The 21589-nt window shown below is 48.1% G+C and overlaps 2 protein-coding genes across 4 annotated transcripts in view; both read right to left on the bottom strand.

Moving 5' to 3' along the window:
• Positions 1-1449: 1449 nt before the first annotated feature.
• Positions 1450-4311, bottom strand: RPL37A (ribosomal protein L37a). The gene is made up of 4 exons (XM_084892513.1): positions 4188-4311; positions 3367-3495; positions 2760-2842; positions 1450-1574 (listed from the first exon to the last, which is right to left on the bottom strand). The coding sequence occupies exons 1-4, from the start codon at positions 4188-4190 to the stop codon at positions 1511-1513; spliced, it is 279 nt and encodes a 92-aa protein (XP_084748639.1). The 5' UTR covers positions 4191-4311; the 3' UTR covers positions 1450-1510.
• A 4855-nt stretch (positions 4312-9166) lies between these two features.
• SMARCAL1 (SNF2 related chromatin remodeling annealing helicase 1) overlaps positions 9167-21589 on the bottom strand; it is a 41066-nt gene continuing 28643 nt past the window's right edge. For all 3 annotated transcript variants that reach the window (XM_084892505.1, XM_084892506.1, XM_084892507.1), the window contains exons 13-18: positions 17555-17625; positions 13944-14046; positions 13013-13195; positions 11868-11968; positions 10951-11047; positions 9167-9637 (exon numbers count right to left, since the gene is read on the bottom strand). In XM_084892505.1, coding sequence (XP_084748631.1) covers positions 9398-9637; positions 10951-11047; positions 11868-11968; positions 13013-13195; positions 13944-14046; positions 17555-17625 — 795 coding nt within the window. In that variant the 3' untranslated portion in view covers positions 9167-9397. The remainder of the gene's footprint in view (positions 9638-10950; positions 11048-11867; positions 11969-13012; positions 13196-13943; positions 14047-17554; positions 17626-21589) is intronic.

Raw genomic sequence — 21589 nt, 5'->3', positions numbered from 1 at the left:
AGGTTGTGTTCCCTGAAGAAACATTGGATCCTTAGACAAAGTTCTCCAAACTCACCTTACTCAAGGTCACAAGCAAGGGAAGCAAGAATGCCTTCAATGAGTCAACCGGGATAATGCTTAGTTGTGTGAGTCCACTTCCATCTCTATTAACCCATGAATCCTGGCTATGATGGAGAAAGCACCAAGTACTGATAGGATTAAGGCACATAATGTATCTTGTAGGATAGTATATAACCTAATAGTGAGTTAGCAGCTCCCAGCTGACACAACCTTTAGCAAATCATTAAGTCTAGTAAGCAAGCTATGGCTAGATGGGGCACACATGGTAAAAAAAAATTTGAGTCAACTGCTGCAATTCTTTCACTTGACTGTACTGTATGGGATAGCACAGGATTGGGCAAGATACGTTAAGTCCCTGAGTGACAATACCGGCAGACATATTCTAGGCCAGTCCACAACCACAAGACATGTCTATCCCTAAGACAACTGTTTTCCTTTGCATGATAGAAGGCATCTGGTTTAATCTTTTCGCTAAGTGGTACCTATAGGAAATGGTGTCCTATCAGAGCTCACACTGGACTCATTGAGGTTTGCCACTCTACAGAGGAAAAAGCCAGGTCACCCAGGATAAAAGTCCATCTTTTTCTCTCATGCACAGGCTCAATCTCTGCAATTACTATTTTATTCACGGGCCTATTATAGTGGCTGGGTAAGATAGTGGGCACCAACTGAATCGGTTATCTTATCTGGTTAGGGACAGCAATATCTGAAGTATACTTTCTGGGGGACATCAACTCTGTACTAAGAATTCCAACCACCTATTTCTGCAATATTCTTGTCAAAAGGTTTATTGTACTTTGCAACTAGTTGCCTAACCCTTTAACCACTGCCCACAAATGAGCAACTCAATCAATACATCAAGCCTTCTCTCTTCACGGTCTAATAAGCTTGGCACAGGGTGTTGAGTCTATGCCCAGTTAGTGCTAAATGAGGGGATAAATCTGTGTGTAGGCCTTACAGAGCATTTAAGAGGTGGAATGAATAACTATTCACAACTTTGAAAAACTTACAAGCAACTTTTTCTTTATTAGTGTGACCATCTACAGCAAATTGAATAATTCATTCCTGGAAATCCTTGTGTGCAAATTGAAAGATGGAGAATGGTATACATTATTTACAAAATTTGTTGTGATATTCTAATTGCTTCCCCATTTTCTGAAGATGCTGATACAATGGTCAGACAAATCACTAAAGGAGGAAGTATGTGTCCATACCTTTAGAAAGATTTAAAATAAAAATTTAAGTGACTTAAAAATAAGTCTTATATTGTTGTTATATATCACTGACTACTGAAAAATTAGATGGATTTTAATTTCCAAGTCCTTTTTTTTTGAGATAGCAAAATTAATACAAACCAGAATGTTTAATTAATAAAATGAACAACCAAAGTACTTGTTATATAAATTAACCCATTTATTATAGGCTCTCAATGTTTCCAACTGTGGAGCTTCTACTGGTCTTTCAATTCCTTCAGTCTTCTGATGGCTGACTTTACTGTGACGGCAGAAGTAGTGCTGGAAAGAAAAACAAATTTGGTCCACCATAAGGAACTATGTTAACGTGAAATGGCTGATGAGTAGTCCTGCCTCATTTTTATAGTACAATCTTGATGGATGGCATTCTTTAAAAGTCATGTCTCCAGGTTCTTGCAGAATGAGACAGGCAACAGAGCATAAAAAGATTAACATGGAAACTGGCCTAAACTCATAAAAATGGCACAACAAATAAGAAAATGTTTGCCCTAACTGGTATTCCCGATGGTTAGAGCTTTGGCCTGTGGACTGAAGGGTGGCAGGTTCAATATTGGTCAAGGCCCGTGCAAGGAGGCAACCAACTGATGTCTCTCTCTCACATGTTTAACTCTCTCTAAAAATTAGTGGAGAAATATCCTCAGATGAGGATTAAAAATAAAACAAAGAAGAAAGAAAACAAATTAAATTTACATTTTGGAAAGACAGCTGTTAAAAAACACATACTTCTACCCCTAACACAGGTACATGAATGCTATGTGCAGTTCCTCGTTAGTATAGTGGTGAGTATCCCCGCCTGTCACAGGTACGTGAATGCTAATTCATTTTACCAAGAGCACACCCCTCTCCCTTCCGTCATCATAAAACCCCACAAGACGCTTACAGGCATATTCATTGTAATTAACCTTTTCCATTTTACAGCGCTTCTGTTTTAAACTTAAAAATTCAATTTTCATACACACTAGCCAAATCATTTACAGCGCAAGTCAAGACAGTGGCTAAGAACACCCAGCCTTCGGGGTCAGCAAAGAATTCCAAGTTTAGATGCCTTCAGTCACCCAAGAAATGAATCAACTTAAGAGCCCACACAATAAAATGCGAGTTAATCTCAGCAAAATCACCTGGCCCTTGTCAGCATCACAAAGGCCAACCAACACATAGCGTGGTGGTCCAGATACCCAAGTTCCCACACACAGTAATGAGGTGACTCCTTAATGGTCCCACTAATGGATCTGGTACAGTGATAGTGCTCATAACAATGACCCTTAAGACTTTAAAGTTCTTAAATAATGTGAACCAGATTTGATTTTTTCCCTCGTTTTCTTCCTATTCTTTAAATAACTCAAAGCAAACCAGAACTCAGAAGTGCCAAGTTAAAAGCAGCCCACAGCGTTCAGCGGGGACTAGGACTGGCCCACACTGTCCAACACCACAAGGAAACGGACTCACTTGTAGGTCCAGGCACCGCCAGCGACTGTCTTCATGCAGGATCCACAGTGCCAGATCCCCACAGCTCGCCTCTTCATCTTGGTCTGTGAGAGACAACCCGTTTCCCCCGTGAGCCAAATAAACGTTTGTCTTACAAACACCAGGGGCCTAACTCACACCGGGAAACAAATCTGCGCGTTTAGTGAGGACATGCTTCCAGTATCTGTAAGTTCCCTCATGCAACATGTGCATTCATCCTGGTGATACTGCCAGACGTGAAAGGCCCCCCCCCCCCCCCCCAAGGACTGCTGTCACCAAGTTCTTTTGTGGACATGAACATACTACATGAAAGCCTCCACAACTCCAGCTGACGAGACCAACAAGATCACTCCCACCAAGCAGGTCATTCCCACCAATTAGGCTGGGGCTGTCACTGATTTTTGCCCCTTTAGTTCCCAAGTGGTTAACTCCAAGTGGAAAACGCTTTACAAACTATGCATTAGCAGCAACACTCTACCCTCTTAGGACTGGTCACCCGTAATGCGCACAACTCTCACTGGGCAACAGCCAGGGACCTCAGGCCCAACAGGAAGGACGCTCCCGGCCCCGAACCCAGGGAACATCGTACTTTGCCACAGAAGGAGCAGGTGTACTTGGCGTGCTGGCTGATCTCAATCTTCTTCACCATTTTCCGGAGGGAGGCGCCATAACGGGTCCCGTATTTACCGACGATTCCGACCTTCTTGGTGCGTTTAGCCTGTTGAGAGTGTGAAGAAACCAGGGATATTAGGATAAAAGGGAGAGATCAACCAAAGGACTTGTGTGCACACAGATGAGCCTAACCAGTGGTCAAGGACAACAGGGGGGTGGGGGCATGAGTGGGGAGGGGTGGGGGATTGGAATAGGGGACTGAGGACAAATATGTGATACCTTAATCAACAAAGAAATTAATAAAATTAAAAAACACAATAGCTTATTATTAAATGTAGATGTTAACTTTGTCATTTTATTTAGGGGTTCATATCTTAAATACTGAAGGAAATTATTAGGTCATCTTTTAAAAGTGTGCCATCAAAGTAAGAATTAAAATTAATGTTATGTTTGCATATTTAAATTCTTTAATAAATACTGTTCAAACACTAAAAACACACACACACACAGGAACGGAAACCTGCCCTTCCTCCCCCAGATCCCTGCCTGGGAGCCGGCTCCCTGCGCCCCCCGGGCGGCCGGGGCCCGGAGAGGCCGGCGCTGGGGCTCCCTCCGCCCCGGCCCGGCCCGGCCCGGCCCCCGCCCTCCGCCCTCCGCCGCCGGCGCCCGGGGGAGCGGCGCGGGCACAGCGGCCGGGGGCGCGGGGCAGGCGAGCAGCGGCGGGTGAGGGCGAAGAGGCGGACAGAAGGGCCGATGCGGGCGGATAGACGCCGGGACCTCACCGGGCCCCACACTCACCATGTCGCCGCGAACCAGGCCGGACGCCGAGAGGAAGCAGCGCAGCGCGCAGGCGCGGTTTTAGGCGGACGAGCGGAAGTGGCGCGCGTGCGGCCTCGCTAGGACCTGAGCTCTATGGTCCGGAGGCCTCCGCGCGCGCGCGGCCTCCTGGGAAGTGTGGCGAGCAGTCCTGCAGCCCGGTGTCCGGTGGTTCGCAGACGGTGGCACATATCCGCGTGCTCTTACACCCCGTCCCGCAGTGCGGGAGCCATTTCCCCCATTTTATGGGCAAGGAAAATGTTAAGGGATCTGCTCACTGGCTCGTGGGTTACAGAAGTGCTTAAATCTTATGACTCCAGATCGCATTTTTTTTCTACATCGTATCGCCTAAAAGCAGCAGGCCCTGTGCAGGAGGCCGGCACAGTGGTGACTAAAAAACCAAGGCTCCACTCCAATGTACCATACAATGTAAGGTGTTAATAACACGAGCACGGTGGGAGTATCTCCTCAAATTGTCTATAAATCTAAAACTCTCCTGAAACATAAAATCCATTTGTAAAAAAAACTAACAACAACAAAACCCACAACACCAGGTCACTGCAAGTCAATTCCACAAGGTAAGGCCTATGTGTCTGTCCACCTCTGCATCCCAGGACTGAGCAGGGAGCATGGCATGTCTGTGGTAATGGATACCTGTTGAATGGGAGAATGGTATCTTGCCTGGTAAAGGTTTAATTTGTCCGGGTCAACCCACTGACATCAGAACTAAAAAAGGCTTTAGGTATAATTAACCCATACTGGAAACTGGGGCCCGTGGAGGTCAAAATGACTTGCCCGAGGTCACACAGCCAATAAACGACTTACCAGTTCTCTTTCTGCTAGACCACATGATTTCCTCGGCTGCAAAGTGAGTATTCCATACCCTGGTAAGGTTCTTTGGAAGATGAAATAACTTTTATGAAGTGCCTAGTGGGCATTTCTAAATGGTGGTTATTACTGTTAAGATGATGATAAAACTTGATTTCAGTATCTCCTGATGCTTACTCAATGCTATTTCCTCTTCTGCCATACCCAGGAGATTATAACAGATCTGCTTTCTACTTTCCCTTAAAAATATGCCATTGCCTTTCTCCTTCATCTCTTTACCTTTAACAAAATAAACCTACTAGTCACAGCCACCGGATGTCCCTCAAGGGAGCAGGATGTGCCCAAGTTCTCTCAGTGCCATCACAGGCTTCACGTACCCTTTTCCTCTTTAGGGTAAAGAATAGCAAGGGGCCCAGGAGCAAGTCCCTCCTTCAATAGAGAACACACTGCAAATGGGGGATGTTTCTGGGAATTTCACCAAAACTATGCCCTGCTCTCAGAAAACTATAAATTAAAAAAAGAAAATGTATTCACATCAGTGCAAAAACGGACTCAGAGCAGGCACATTCAAACACGAGCAGCTAATGTTCAGGCCAAGCAGTGAGCTCACCTATCCTGGGTGAGTGCGTGAGCAAGGCCAGCCTCACATACTCTCCTGGGTTGGCTCCGGAGTCTAGTTAAGATCGTCATGTAGAGCATTTACCATTGCCTCATCCCCGCCCCTTGCCTGTGTAAGAATGCAATAGAATGGCTGAAAACGAGACACTCCATAGTGGGAGGAAATTGTTCATGTTCAGAGCAATTTTGGCACAACTGAACGATTCTTTTCAAATAGCCAGCCTGAGGATGCACAAATAGCACTCTCATGAAATCACTTCTCAGTGGCTTCCGAGAATTGTGCCTCTCATAAAATCTCAATTTGTCTTATCTGTTGGCTAATAAATCTCCGTCCCCATTAGGGGACCATCAGGTGTACAGATTGTTAACGGTAATGCATATCCATAAAAGTCCCAGTAAAAATCTCAGGTGAACCATCCTGCTCTCCAGAAGCACTAAAAATTTACTTTTACCTTTAAAAAATAAATCAAGGACACCTCCAGAGAAGAATTCTTTAAGCTATTGAGTCAACCAGTTCTCTTGGGGGCATATGGAACATTTTATCCTTCAGAGAAATCTGAGGTCCAAGTATCATCCCGAACTCATCTCATGCTGGATTCAGAGATGGTTTATCTCAGTGGTTGGCAAACTGCGGCTCACGAGCCACATGTGTCTCGTGAGCCGCGGTTTGCCGCTCTGTTGACTAATGAGTTTGCCAACCAAAGGTTTATCTGGAGATCCAGACTCCATGTTGTTCCTTCACTTCCTGCCGGAAGAACTCTTGCTTACCCTTCCCTGAAGTGTCTGGTGGCCACCGACATGAGCAGAGTCTGCACATAATTGTTAAGAACCTGTGGCCCAAGCTCTGCAGGGAAGGGCCAACTCAGTAAGAAGGGGCCAAAGTTTGCCAAGGCCGAGTCTTGGACACTGAGAAAGAAACCCAGTGTCTGAAACACATTCAGTGCATGGATTCTTTCCTTTCTTCCCTCCACAGATTCACTATAAATGCATTCTGGTTGTTTTAATGGAGGTTGCACAGAGCGCTGACCCGGGCAACACGTACATCAGGAATGGAGTTATTCTGCAATGCTTAAAAGAGATCAGATAGGTCAATATGAAACAACTCAAGGCCCGGTGCACAGATTCATGCACCAGTGGGGTCCCTCGGCCTGGCCTGCGGGGATCAGTAAACCTCCATGCCACCGCAGCCCGGCCTTACCCAACAGCTCGCTGGGCTCCAGCCTGCTGTCTGTGTCGATCCCGCACAGCATAAAGTAATGTGTGGCTAGGGAAGAGCTCGGGCTGGGCACCGGGCCTTTCCTGCTCATCCCGGCCCCACTGCACCTGCTGCCGCCATAGCTAGGGGTGCAAGGGGAGTGTCCATGGGAGAGTCTTGTGCCACTGAGCGGTGCTTCCACTGACCACCAGGGGGCAGCTCCTGTGTTGAGCGTCTTAGCTACCAGCTGGTTGTCCAGTCATTTAGTTGCTTAGGCTTTTATATATATATATATATATATATATATATATATATATATATATATATATATAGATGGCCAAATACATTATGTGAAATGAGCCATTTTCAATAAAAAGAGTTTGATACAGTTTTTATAAGAACAAATTCTACATACAGTACATCCTCACTTAATGGCAATAGGTTCTGTGACCCACAGGTTGAGAACCGCTAGCAGGGTGGCCTAAGACCATCAGAAAACACAGATATTTACATTATGATTCATTAACAGTAGGAAAATTACAGTTATGAAGTAGCAAAGAAAATAATGTTTGGTTGGGGGTTACCACATCATGAGGAGCTGTATTAAAGGGTCGCGGCATTAGAAAGGTTGAGAACCACTGGGCTGGGGATGAATGTAAGGTGTTGCAAAATCAAGTAACTGTTGGCTGTCATAAGACCCAAAAGACTGACTCACAGGCTTCTCAATGCTTTCTGCTACGATGAGGAATCCATTTCCTTCACTGAGACCCCAGAGGAAAACGCAAAACCCAAGTAAAATGTAAGTATGAGAGACTGCTCCCATGAAACCCTTTTAAACTTCCAAGCCATTTTTTACCTCGTCATCCTGAACTTGATAAAAAGCAAGAGGATGGGTAAAAAATATGGTTAGACTTCTTTTTATCCTTTCAACTTAACTTCACCTAAAAAGAGCTTCATAAAGCATCAAGGCTCCAACAGTCAAGAATGCACAGATCAGGCAAAACCCGAGAGCCAGCAGCGAGGGAACAGCCCCTCCAGCTCCGGTTCCCAGCTCTCCCTCTGACCTAGAAAAAGGCTGTGTGGAGCCAAGGAGGACAGGACAGGATTGATTCAAGCACAAGTGGATCGAGGCTAACAGGATCTTCGAGACGCCAGGCCCTAGAGGCAGAAATTAACCACAGTCACTCAGGGAACAAGACTCCACTTAATGACCCTGAGGAGAGAGGCAGAGACAGGGCCAGTGATTGGGGCAGAGGGGAGGGGAGTTTGGGGGCTCTAGTAAAAGCCTTTAAGGGGACAATGGATGGCAGGGACAGGAGTGGGATGAGATGAGCCCATATTTTCTTCATTAATTGACATTTCCAGAAAGCACAGCGGCTTTTGGGGTATATGTGTCTGGGCTGAGATGCGAAGTACAGAAGGAAAAGGAGTTAGTGTGGAAACCCTTCCTTAAACCAAAGGTATTCGGTCTCCATATAACTAAATCCAAGTGTCTTTTACTAAATCACACAGAGATGGCCGACGGCTCTCAATGAATTTCGGAAGTACATTTCAGATGGTTTACCTGAAAATATATAGGCTACAGGGTATAAATAAAATTTGCTTTGGAGCACCTTGGGGATGAGACAGGGGAGCGTGGGAGGGAGAGATAATTTTAGTGATTTTATGTTGAAATGTCAATATTGGGTTAAATCAAATGACCTGGTCCTTTATTTTCTGAAACACTATTTAATATTTAGAATATTAAAATCACACATGTGGCTTATATTCTACTGGACGGTGCTGCTCTAGACCAGGGTTAACAAACTATGGTCTGTAAGCCAAACCCTCTCCACTGCCTGCTTTTGCAAGCCCTGTGAGCTACGTATGGTTTTTACATTTTTAAGTGGTTGAAAATAATCATTTGTGACCCATGAAAATTATATGAAATTCAAGTTTCAGTGTCCATACCAGAGGTTTTTTGGAAAAGAGCCATAATCATTTGTTTCAGATTATGTATGGTTATTTTCGCACTCTTACTGCAGAAATGTCCTGGCCTATTAAGCCAAAAATACTACCTGGTTATGTACAGAAAAAACTTACCAATGCCTGCTCTACCCATAGTTCCTTCTTTCTCTTCCTGGGATATATAACTATTGCCTCTCCCTTGATATGATTGCCTCTGCAAAGATGTTCACACTTTCTCACGTGTTCGGCGAACTACTGCCAGCGCCTGGCACATAGTAGGTGCTGTATAAATATTTTTTTGGTCAATTTTAAAATTTCACATTTTGGGGATGTGGAGGAAACACTTCATTATTTAAACAACACGAATAACCACTACTCAACATACTGTCTTTATTTCTCAACCATGAAATCTGAGGTTAATTAAGACCCAAACAAACCCACATGTTGTGAGGCCGGAAAGGAAACCCTGACCCTTGACCTGGAAACTTGCTGCGACTGGAGACCAGCACCAGCACTCGTACGATGATAAAGGGAGCACAGGTGTTAAAAACAAGTTACATTTTATTAATGAATTCCATGATTTTTAATGCTTTTTTTGCCCCTCTTATAGGGGAAAGGTAAAGCTGTCCCAGTTATCAAAAAATTCAAATCTCCTTTTCTTCTCTGGACTGCCCGTCTCTGTGCCCCCATCCGGCCAGTCTCCCAGGTCCTGGGAGCCACTCCCAGACGTTCCCGAAGCACTTCCCGGGTCAAAGGCCTCCACCGCCTCCAGGAGCTCCTTGTCACTTCCTTCCTCCTCAAAGGACTTCTGGAATAGGTCGTAGATCGTCTGCTGCTTTGGGTCCTTCATCGGAGGAAGAAAAGGAAAGATGAAAGGACCCAGCGGCACCCTGACTCCCCGCAGTGTCTGGTGGGGGCGCACAGGGAGGCCGCACATCTCCTGGTGTCTGAGCACAGGCCGCTCATCACTGACCAGCCTTGCTGCCAAGTGTCTGACATCTTCTCTCCTGCTCATTCGATAAAGAAAAAAAGACACGCTGTCCTTTCAGATGGGAAGTGATGGGAAAGGCCACTAAGGCCAGCCCCTCGCTGTGCTGGGCTCTCATCGCCCTCCATCTGAACAGCAAGGCCACGGAAGTGCCACATGCAGGCAGCCTGTTCCAGGGAGAAATAACTGTTAACAGGCATTCGTTATGGTGATGGCACCATAACTCGGAGCAGGCAAATGCCAACGTCAGACTGGTATTTCCACAAGAAAAGGAGGGCACCTCCGTTTCCTGACCGGAAACTGCAAGGCCGCGTCCCTGCGTTGGGCTAAGCTCTCGTGACAAACAATTCTCTCAGCAGTCGCCACCCAGCAGGCAGTACTGCCTGCGTCCTCACTCCCATGTCAACCACCTGAGTGGACACGCAAGCCTCTGGGAGTGCTCCTTGCTCCTCCCCATGAGTTTCGCTGAAACTCCGAAACAGGAGGGAGAGACCGTGGCAGCCCTTGGGCTGGAGCGCTGGGCCCGGGCAGGCTTGCTGGGCCCCAGCTGTCCTCTCCAGAGGCCAACAAGCCTCCTCTGAGCACTCTGACAAGGCCCCTCTGGCCATGGAAGGAGGCACTGGCCTCTTTCTCTCCCAGGTCATCAGAGCGGCTGGCAAAACAAGGCCTGTGGCTATGGGCAAATCACAAGGTTCTGCATGCCTCAGTTTACCCCTCTGTAAAATGGGGGACACTGAGAACAAAATGCAATGGCTGAGCCGCAGTAAGTGGCATAAAAGCGGTACCTGACTTTGAACATGCCTCATTCTGTGCTGAGGACGTGGTCCGAGGCAGCCCTGCTAGGGTTTGCTATGTACTTTGTGCAATAAATCAACGGCCGCACAGGAAATTTTCTGCCAGTCTGAGACGGTCTGATGGGAGGGGCAGCGTGTGGAAGCCCTGGTGTTATGAGACTCTGAGGGAAGGTCCAAAGCAGGAGTCAGTGTCACCACTTGTCCATGGAGGAGGCACACGTGGACTGGCCTGAGACTGACTGCAGACCGTCATTTCCAGCTCCCGGGCTGGGGCGGCCCCAGGAGTGATCACGCCTTCCAGTTCAGGCCCCAGGGGCTGGCAGGCAGCTCAGTGCCTCCTTTGGCCCCGGCGGTGAGGAGCCGGGCCGGCTTTACCTTGTAGATGTAATCAGTGGCTTCTGTCATTTCTGAAAAATTGGCCTCAGAAACGCCGGCTTCACCCAGAACTTTAATCTTCTCTTGGATCAGAGGCCTGTTGGGAAGAAACGAGCTGCAGTGAAGCCACCCTGCACAGAACGCAGGGGAAAGCGACCACCCTCCTCGTCCTCAGGGCAGTGACGTGCCTGCTGCCTCACATCATCGTATCTCTCAAGGCACAGACGCCCTCCTGAAGTACCTGCCTCCTCTCAACTGGGAACCACCCGATGTCGTACTCGGATTATCAGGTTCACAATTCTCTCTGCCAGAAGGTGTGTAGGAAATAAATGCAGCATTCTGAACCTGGTGCTGTTATGAGCTGCCCAGTTAACACACCCACTGAACCAGGAGAAGGCAGTTGGCATGAGCCACGCATGCTGCAGAGGTAAGCCCCCTCAGGCACGAGGCTGGGAACAGATGAGCAGTGGAAACGGAGACAATCAGGAAACTTACTATGAGGAAGGAGGAAATGGAAGGGCATGCTGGGAGTTTTGCTCAGTACCAGACATGAGCCCAGCTGTGCCGATGAAGCAGCCCCTGGCCCGGGGGGAGCCACTTCCTCCCGATGGCCCAGCAGCCGTCCCAGCCTCGTCATAAAGGGGCCAGGGGCTGCACCCTGGCTCAGCAAGTGCCGCCTCACAATCAGTCTCCTCCCTTGTCTCAGGCCAGAGGGAAGGAGCCACAGCCCTTATTCCTGTAGGATTTCCTCCTGTGCCTGCAGGTCCCCAGTGAATGCTGGGGGGAGCCGGGCGTGCTCATGGTGACAGTGGGAGGAAGCCCTCAGCAAAAGCAGAAGCCCTTCGGGAGGAAAGGAAACACATCCTCGGTGACCACCCTTGTTCACGCCCAACTGCCGGGCCAGTGGCCAGCCGTACCAGAGGTAGTCGTCAGCCGTGCCTCTCGCCACCAGGTAGTGGATGCCCACGGAGCTGGCCTGTCCGATGCGGTGCACCCGGTCCTCGGCCTGCATCAGCACCTGCAGGGCCCAGGGGTCAGTATGCAGGGCAAGGCCTGCGCGGCCCAGCCCACCATACAAGCAGCCCCGGCCCCCAGCCCCAGCCCCACGCTTCTTCCTCAAAGGATGTCACTGCCATGCCTCGCGGCGGAGGACCTGCCTGCCTCTACCTACAAACGGCCTGCCATCTGACAAAGACAGAGCCAAACAGAGCACTGGCGGGGAACTGAACCGCAGCTGGAGAGCTGTGGTGGCCTCTCCTGTTGGGCCCGGTGCTCAGCGCTGTGAAGGGGGAGCTAGTTTTGGCTCTGCCGTCAGGCTGGGTGAAGGGCAAACGAAGGAAACCGGCACATTCCAGTCTTCTCTCCGTGAATAAGAACAGTCATCTCCTAGTAAATAGGGAGGCACTGACATGGAGTAGCCCAGAAGGAATCATGAAAACCAGGAGCCTGTTTCCATTATGAAATGCCCTCCACCCGAAGCCCACCCATCGTTAGAGCAGGTGCCCTGTGCGGCCAGGGAGAGCGCAGTATGTGAGGACATGCGAGGAGAAACACTTTCTGGAGCTCAGGAGGAGATTTTTTGAGTCCAAACAAAGCTTCTGTCTGCTGTCACAGCCCTTGGCTGAGCAGACAGGGCTGGTGACCGTGTTCAGGGACACCCACAGCCGGCGCCCTGTTGTGGCCACACCGGCTAGAGCAGCTGACAGCCATGGCTAATAAAAGGGACATCGTGGAAAGCCAGAGGCCCGGGCAGCGAGCCGCCTGGTGCTGTTGTGAGCTCGGCTCTTTGGTGACAGCTATGCACCCAGCTAGGCATCCTTCTAGCCTTCTAAAACTTCAGTTCCCCCATTGATAAGACAGAGTCCATACTACCACATAGGGGGCTACGAAGATCTAAGAGCTAGCAGATAGATGTGCGAGTCTTCAGTGAAGACTGACATGTGGAAAGTAAATGCTCCTGAGGGCTAACGGAGGTGGATGGAAGGTCATTGGCCCTAGGAGCACCTTGCCTTACCCACCGATCCTAGCTCTTCCCTCCCGCAGCCATGAGCATGCCCCTTACCCCTGGGTTCCAAAACAGCTCGGCGAACACCACCAGGTCGGCCGAGGAGAAGGTGAGGCCCATGTTGGCGGCAGTGATGGACAGCACGGCCACGGCGTGCCTCTCGGACAGCTGGAAGTGCTGGCACAGCTGGTCCCGGTCCGCGGAGGAGGTGGCGCCGTCGATGCGGATGTGCGGCACCTTCTGCGGGAGAGGCAGGGGAGGCGACAGACGGAGGTCATGGGTGGGGAGGCAGAGAGGGGAACGGAACAGGGGGCGACTGAGGTATTTTATTGCCTGAAATATAAACTTTGAAATAAATACAGCAAAACTTCCCATTTATTCAATCTGGGTGGGGAAACAGGAGTTTGTTGTATATTTCTCTATACTTTTTCATATATTTAAAATAGTACATAAATGTAAAAGATGAAGGAGGACATAAGGTAATCTATGATCTCAAATTTCACAAAAAATGAAAAAGGGGTGAAAATATGTGTGAAGTTTTCCTAGGAAATCTTCTAGGAAGATTTTCACCCAATTTCCTGAGGGCCACATAACTGTACTGAAGTCTACGCACGGCCGTGTGCAATCAACAAAGCCACCTCCATATGATAAGGAGGAACTTGTCTCCACACAGAAAGACGATTTCTGCTACCTCATCTCTTGTCAATGTTCCAATTATTTACACGGAATGACGGGAGACCCCCTGGGACATGTTCCCAACAAGATTCTCGGGCATCTGCAGAGTATGGAGGAAGTTAAATGCACTGCTGGCATATTCTGCCCTGCCCCGTGTTCTACAAGCAAGAATGATTCTTCAGAAACATTCAGCAATGCTTCCAGAAACCACCCTCTCACTTCTTCGCTGAGCTGACCTCCACCTGCTCAGAACAGCTCAGCAGCCGCCACAAACAATAAAAGCAGCTGGTGTGGACTTTCCAAGGAAGCTTACCTTTCTCTCAAGCTCTTCAGTAATCGCATCCAGAACCACCTTGTGGTGTGCAAACACTAGAAACTTCTCTCTCCCACTTTCCAGCAGGTCCAGGATATATTCACTGCATTTGACAAAGACAACACAAATCAAACATCTGCTCATCCCGCTGAGGTTAATTACTGAAAAATGACTGTTCCTGCATCAGACGCCTTTAGGGTACCTGCCTTGCCTGGCCCATTCTCTCCCTTCCCCGACAGCTCACCTCCCCCCGTTTCCCTCACGCCAGGTCACCTGAATAGAAGAGCGATTAGGAGCGGCGGGAAGCCAGCCGCCTGCTCCATGTGCAGCGTGAGCGCTTCCATACTTTTTGGACACCTCCCATACACAAGGACACTGAAGCCTTACGTTTTATGTATCTCTGATATGCTACTGCAACATTCTTATTACCTGGGCTCAAGAAGGTAATTAACAGTTTGCACTTTGGCTGCTAACATCATTATGATGTGTTTTCAATACAAATTAAAGTGGTGCCTATAGATCTGAACAATGCCTAGGCAGGGGATTAGGGGCTCTTGTCAGTAATCGAATTTCGGGACGTGCGCCGTTGAGATCTAAGTACTAACCCTGAAGAGACAGTCAGGGAGAGCGCTCCGCTCCCTCCTGCATTAGGCCACCCACTGCAGGGCCAGCGGTCAGTCCGTGGTAAAGGGAATTCTCTCCTGAGGCAAAGCAAAGAGGGGAAGGACCGATTTGCTTGGTCTTTATTCTCCCTTTAATTTACTTCTCTCCTCTGTGCACTGTGTTCCCCCCCCCCCCCTTTTTAAAAATAGTTTTGTTGTTGTTTCGTGTAATTTTCTGAAATTTTTGTTGAAGAGGGAAATAAGGAAGAATGAAGGGAGGGAGTTGAGAGAGAGAGAGAGAAACACTGATATGGGAGAGAAACCTGGATATGTGTTCTGACCAGGAATAGAACCCACCACCTGTTGGTGTACGGGACAACACTCCAGCCACCTGAGCCACAAGGGCCGGGGTGCACTGTTTCTGACTTCCCAGGCTTATGGTCAGCAGGGCCTTACAGGCAGGGAGGTTACCGGCAGCACCCGGAGAGGATTCACACTCCCGTGCTGCTCCCAGTGGCTCCTGCGGGGCAGCAGGGTGGTGAGCTCCCGGGACAGAGGAGCCCTCCGCTGCCTGAGGCCACCTCACAGGCAGGAGGCGCAGAGAACAGACACTGTCCGCCCCAGAGCAGGACAGACCTAAGGTTTCCCGTTATCAGCAGGTGGTAGAAAGGCAAGTGGGCTGTCCCTTAACATCTAAGATGTATTTTCAAATATCACTATGGCCAGCCAGGGTACGGATTTGAGTTCCATTTGTGGATCATTGGTACCACACAGAATCTAATTAGTTTGAGAGACATAAAATTTGCCATGATATAAGCAAAAATGTTTATTGCTATAGTATTAAAAAGTCACAAGGCCATAAAATTAACTCGGCCAGCTTATAATCACCACAAGCCCCTCAGTGCCGAGTGCCTCTCTCCTCTCTACACCACAGACACGCTTCTGCTCTGCCCTTCCACACCCCTCAGTCACCAGGCTGGAAATATTCACCTACCACAATAACCTTGGCTTCTGTACTGAAAGATGCCCATTACAACGAAAACAGACAACAGCAAAAACAAACAAAAAATTAAAAAACCCAAACAACTAGCAGAGAAAATTAGAGCTTTGAGATTTTTTAAAAACTTACCATCTTAACTATTTCTCCTTTTGTAACTCTATTGATTTGAGAGAAAGACAATAACAACCTGCTGCTCCAACCATTCATTGGTTGCTTCTTCTATGTGCCCTGACCCGGGATCAAACCCACAACCTGGACATATCAGGACAGTGCTCTAACCAACTGAGCTACCTGGCCAGGGCTAAGATTTACAATCTAATTTCTACTTACTAGTTATGTGACTGACTCTCAGGTCCAGAGAGTCCTATAAGATGTACTCAGTTTCTGCATTTAAGGATTGGGGTTAATATGACTTATCCTACTGATATCACAAAGAGGCTGTAAATGTGAAATGGGTTAACAGGAATCAAAATTGTTGGGAACGATAATGCACCATATAATTCAAATGGAATTTTGAAAAAGTATGTTCAAGGTATGCTATGGACTGAATGTCTGTGCTCCCTCCCCAAACGCATAAGTGTGACGGTACCAAAAGTAGGGCCTCTGGGAGGTGATGGAGTTAGGGCTCTTACCAAAGAGATCCCAGAGGTCACGCTGGCCCCTTCACCATGTGAGGACACATGAGGAGACGGCTATCTGCAAGCCAGACTCTGAGTCTGCCGCTCCTTGAACTTGGATTTCCTAGCCTCCAGAGCTGTGAGAAATATTTGTTGTTTAAGCCACCATAGTTTATCAGTCCATAGTATTTTTTTTATGGCAGCCTGAATGGACTAAGACCAGGTATTACCAAGTTTATTTATAAGGTGGCAAATGATTAGATTTATAATTTCTAAGGAAAATGGTTGCATCTAAGCTCAGCACTCCACCAACCCTGGATTTTGTAGTTCACGAGCTGAGGGAGGGGACTGACACCCTTGCCATCTGCTATTTGGCAGCACGTGGATAAATGGACTGGTGGGTGGGGCAGTTCGGATTGTTTCTGTGAGATGTTTGCGGGCCATAAAACACAGTGTTATAAACGCAAGGGCCATGCCCGAGGGTGATGGAGAGCTGGCAGCACTCCGCGGCTTTGTGGGGAGTCTTAGATCTGAGCACCACGGTGAACTCACTCACTGCACTGACGGGTGCGGAGGGAGAGGCTGGTGCGGCCAGAGGGCTGGTGGCTGAGTGAGGAGGGGAGGCTGTGGGTCTCAATTCACCCACAGACCTTGGTCCCTGCGGCCAACCTGGCTCTGCTCAGCCTACACCAAATTCATTTCATTGAAATTTAATCACTCGGATCATTATCCTGCCAGAGTCTCACATGAACGTTAAACAATGAAAAACGAGGCAAACTGCACATCATTAGAACTGCCTCAAGCTTCCAGCCTGGTGATAGCGAACACGAGTGGGTGTTTCTTTCTTAAGAAGGGCAGACAATTGAGTTTTTAAGTCAGTGGATACGCTTAAGAATAGAAATTACTTCAGACTTAGCTATAAGGCGGAAGGAGAACTCAGTGTGGCAAAGGCCACTTGAACAACCTGAGATTCCGCTTTCCCGAGGGTAAGAATGACTGAAAGCCATGTCTTTGGAGAAGAACAGAGAATCACGTTCTGGTAAGGCAGCTTCTCTCTCACAGAACCCCGGCCAGTGAGCAGTACTTTCAGCGAGAGAAAACTCCCGAGTGTCTGGGTCACCCACGCTCCTCGTGAGTGACAGCAGCTCCATCCAGCTCCCGTGGGTTCAGGCAGATCTCACCGGGACCCACCTGTGAGTGGGCAGCGCCTGAGGCAGACCTGCCCGTGCCTGTGGGTGAGGAGGCTGTGGGGCCCGAACCCCCACCCTCACGGTGGCAGCGAGTGGCGTCTCTGCTCCCTTCTCGCAGAGAGCACCGCCGTTCTGGCGGACTGAGGTAACAGGGGTTTCTTTTTAAAGACGACAGAGAAGTCCACACTCGGTGACCACTTACATGACACACGGGATTTTGGCTTCGGCTGTTCTGTGGAAGAAGAGAATGAGGGCTTCTCTCTGCTGTCCTTTCTGTGGGAAGAGAAGGCGAGGGTTTAGGTCTCCCGCTCTGAGGACCCTGGACTAAGCTGACATGCTTATCGCCACTATGAGCTTTACAAATCCTACAGCTCTAACACCAGTTACAGAGCCGAGACCCTGACTTACCACTCAGTCCGGCCGCAGAACTACCTGAGCTCCGTTCTGGCCTCGGACACATGGCAGGCACCCCGTCACCCTCCGGGGACTGGTGTGAGCGCCCCAGGGGGGAGCTTTCCAGGGCAGGCTGCACCTCGCTCGCCATGCTCGCGTGGAAGGCAGACGTGCAGCCTTGCTGAGCACAGCTATTCACCATGGCCTGGGGACCACTTACACATGGCATGGCACCGCCCACGTTCTGTGCTCCCCCTCCTCTGCCAAGCTGTGTCCATACCCAGCTGATAAGCCTCCGTCCAAGACTTGCTAAATCAATTCCAATGGACCGCGACTAGCTTATTCTTGCATCATCTCAAACCATCAGTCGAGTGTTTCTGATATGTCTCCCACACAAGGTACATGACTTCCCAGGAGAAAAACAAAACACACTTTCTCTAGAGTAGGGGTGTCGAACTCAATCAGAGAAGGGGCCAAAATCTAAAATCCAGCCTAAATCGCGGGCCGAATGGTTTACTGAACAGTCATAAACTGACAATGTCATAAACTGACAGCGTAGTGCAGTGATGACAGCGCGGTGCGGGCCACATTGCAAGGCCTGGCGGCTGGATTTGGCCCGCGGGCCTTGTGTTTGACACATGTGCTCTAGAGTTTGCACCTAAGTAAATCCTAACGAGGAGTGTGAGCACAGGAGAGGCTCACGCAGTTCCATCGGAAGACAAGGAAACATTCACGATCACACTGCACTCCCAGAGCCGCAGGGCAGCTGTCTCCCCCCACTAGCGAAAATGCTGTCTGTCAAAGGGCTTCTTGCTTTAAGCAGTCTCTCCTCTCGGTCTTGGCAAGGAGAAAGATCCCAGGAACAACAGGAGTTCGTGGGGGCATGGCAGATGCACCCATCTCACTATGTGTGTCCTGGCAGTGCGGGCGCTGTCCCTCCTGTTGGTGCTGTAGTCCAACCCGACAGCTCAAACGTCCCGGGAACTCCTGCGGAAGATGCACCTGACCTTGTTTCTCAGCTAGAGGCCCAGTTTACCCTGATGAGTCTCCGGACACATGGCAACCTTTGCCTGTGGCCAATGAGCCCATGAAGTCCGTTCATATACCCGCAAAGGGTCCCTTGCAGCGAGTCAGGCCCTCTGACCTGCTGTGGTCCCTGGTAGCGGGACAGCGCCAGGCTCCCGAGGAGGGTCACACCGCAGTGTCTGCAGCCCGTGCCCCAGGCACCCACAGTCTACAGTTCTCCTGTGTCCTTTGGGGACTGTCAAAACTCCTCCCACCCACACTCACTCACTCCGCACCTGCTAATAAGAAAGGGAGAGGGCATAATAAATGGCAAAGGGCACTTTCAGAAACTGTGCCCTAAGATTTATCAGGAGGTGGGTATGGCTTGGTGGGATGGCACACTGGCTGACCTTTTGGGAATGATGTGTCGATGTGCACCTGCACCAAAGCCTCCAAAAATGTCCAACGCGCCCTAGCTAGTGTGGCTTAGTTGGAGCGTTGTCCCTCACACCAAAAGGTGGTAGGTTTGATCCCTGGTCGGTATGCAACCAATCAATGTTTCTCTCTCACACCAGTGCTTCTCTCCCTTCCTCTCTCTGTAAAATCAATTAAAAAACAAACAAAGCCGAAACCGGTTTGGCTCAGTGGTAGAGCATCGGTCTGCAAACTGAAAGGTCCAGAGTTCGATTCCGGTTAAGGGCATGTAGGTTGGTTGTGGGCACATTCCCAGTGGGGGGTGTGCAGGAGGCGGCTTGTCGATGTTTCTCTCTCATCGACTTTTCTGGCTCTCTATCTCTCTCTCTTCCTCTCTGTAAAAAAATCAATAAAATATATTTAAAAAATAAATAAATAAAATAAAGCACACACACACACACACACACACACACACACACACACACAAAACCATGCTAACCTGAGACCCAGCAACTTACTCCTTAAAATTTATTCTCATGATATTATCTGATGTGTATAAGTTTACATGTAAGCAACTTTTCCAGTGTAGTATACTTAGAATAGTGAAGAGTTAAATTAACTTACATATACAACTGAAAATGGGTGGCAAAATTTTAATATAACCATGTGAGAAAATACTAAGCTATGTTTAAATATTATGTTTTAAAAACAGTGGTGGGGAATCTTTTTTTCAGCCAAGGGCTATTTGGATATTTATAACATCATTCATGGGCCATACAAAATTATCAACTTAAAAATTAGCCTGCTGTATTTGGTCAAACATTTAATTAACTCACTCCTAATGCGTTGGCAGGGCCAGACAAAATGATTTCTCGGGCCTTATTTGGCCCTTGGGTTAGATATTCCCCACCCCTGTTTTAAAAGAACATTTAACAACATGGAAAAGTATTCATGATATGGTTTTGGAACCTTAATGTATGTTTACATGATTCCAATTCTGCTTTAAATATATATACACTGCTTATGACATACATAAGTTATATGTGTGTCATAAGCAGTGTATATATGCTTATGACACACATATAAGTATTTTTTTTTTTTTTTTTTTTTAGTTATATGGATATTTATATATAAACTAGAGGTAGAGGCCCGGTGCATGAAATTTGTGTGTGTGTGTGGGGGGAGGGGGGGGGCGCGGGAGGGGTCCCTTAGCCCAGCCTGCACTTCTTGCAATCCAGGACCGCTGGCTCCTAACCACTTGCCTGCCTGCCTGCCTGATCACCCCTTACCACTCTGCTTGCCTACCTGATCACCCCAAACCACCCCTGCCTGCCGGCCTGATAGCCCCTAACCACCTCTGCCTGCCACCTGATTTCTCACCTAACTACTTGCTCCCCCACGCTGGCCTGATCTCACCCCCTAACTGCTTGCCAACCTGATCTCACCTCAAACTGCTCTCCTCTGCCGGATTGATTGCCCCTAACTGCCTCTGCCTTGGCCCCCCCCCGACCATGGCTTTGTCTGGAAGGACACTGGACATCCAGTCAATCTGGTCTAATTAGCATATTACCCTTTTATTAGTATAAATGTATATATAAATAATATGTATTTTAAAGCAACAGATACATACATTAAAAAATACAAATAATAATAAATGCTGAAATTAGGTGATATAAGAGATGAGTGAATCAATCTTATAGTGTAATTATAAAACATGTTTAATAAATATTACTTATTTAAGTACTTTATTTTTCAGATTTTATATAATAGGCATCTATTAAAATTTAAATGTGGGAGAAATCAATAGTTTCATCTTTAAAAAAGAACTCCCCCAAACTGGGTAGACGGAATACTAGTCCATTAATGATATCATTTCTTTTGCTAGCCATGGGCCAGGAAATTTTAAATTACCTGCATTTTTTTGTCCCTGTCCGCTGGACTTTTATTAAATTAGACCCACTGGGGTTTCCAATTTCTTTTTCTATGTTGGAAATCGGAACAGACTGTCAAGCAGCGGAAGGTGAACGGATGCTGTCACCAGGAAGTCTACGCGGACTGGCTCCGTGTTTCTGTTCCTGGTCTTGCTGATCAAAAACTGGCTTTAGACAAAAGATGATTAGAGCCGGCTTTTCTTAGCCGGTGGAGAACAGCTATCATTTCAGCTGAAAATGAGAAAAGGCTTTAGCTCACATTACATTTAATAAATTGGCTGTTTCACCTTGGCTTCCGTGACTTAAAGCTTTTTAAAAAATGTCTTCCTCCAGATGGGAAGGTGTGAGGAAACAAAGGAAAACCCGCTTCTTGACGGGTCAGCTGTGCTTTGCTGGAGCCATGAAATTGAACAAAACTGCAGGGAAACCTGGGCCTAAAGAGTAACTATAATAATGGGAGGGAGAGGGTGTTAGAGGGCGGGACTTCCTATAGA

The sequence above is a fragment of the Pipistrellus hanaki genome (assembly GCF_964339955.1).
Source record: "Pipistrellus hanaki genome assembly, chromosome: 8".
Lineage (NCBI taxonomy): Eukaryota > Metazoa > Chordata > Mammalia > Chiroptera > Vespertilionidae > Pipistrellus > Pipistrellus hanaki.
Note: the sequence above shows the minus strand (reverse complement) of the source record. Positions and strands in the feature narration are given on the sequence as shown.

What these genes read in the sequence shown, in the direction of transcription:
- RPL37A (XM_084892513.1), bottom strand. An exon ending in CCTGCTCCTTCTGTGGCAAA is followed by an intron (nt 2,843 to 3,366) that starts GTACGATGTTCC and finishes TGTCTCTCACAG; the next exon opens with ACCAAGATGAAGAGGCGAGC. An exon ending in GGCGGTGCCTGGACCTACAA is followed by an intron (nt 1,575 to 2,759) that starts GTGAGTCCGTTT and finishes TTTTCTTTCCAG; the next exon opens with CACTACTTCTGCCGTCACAG.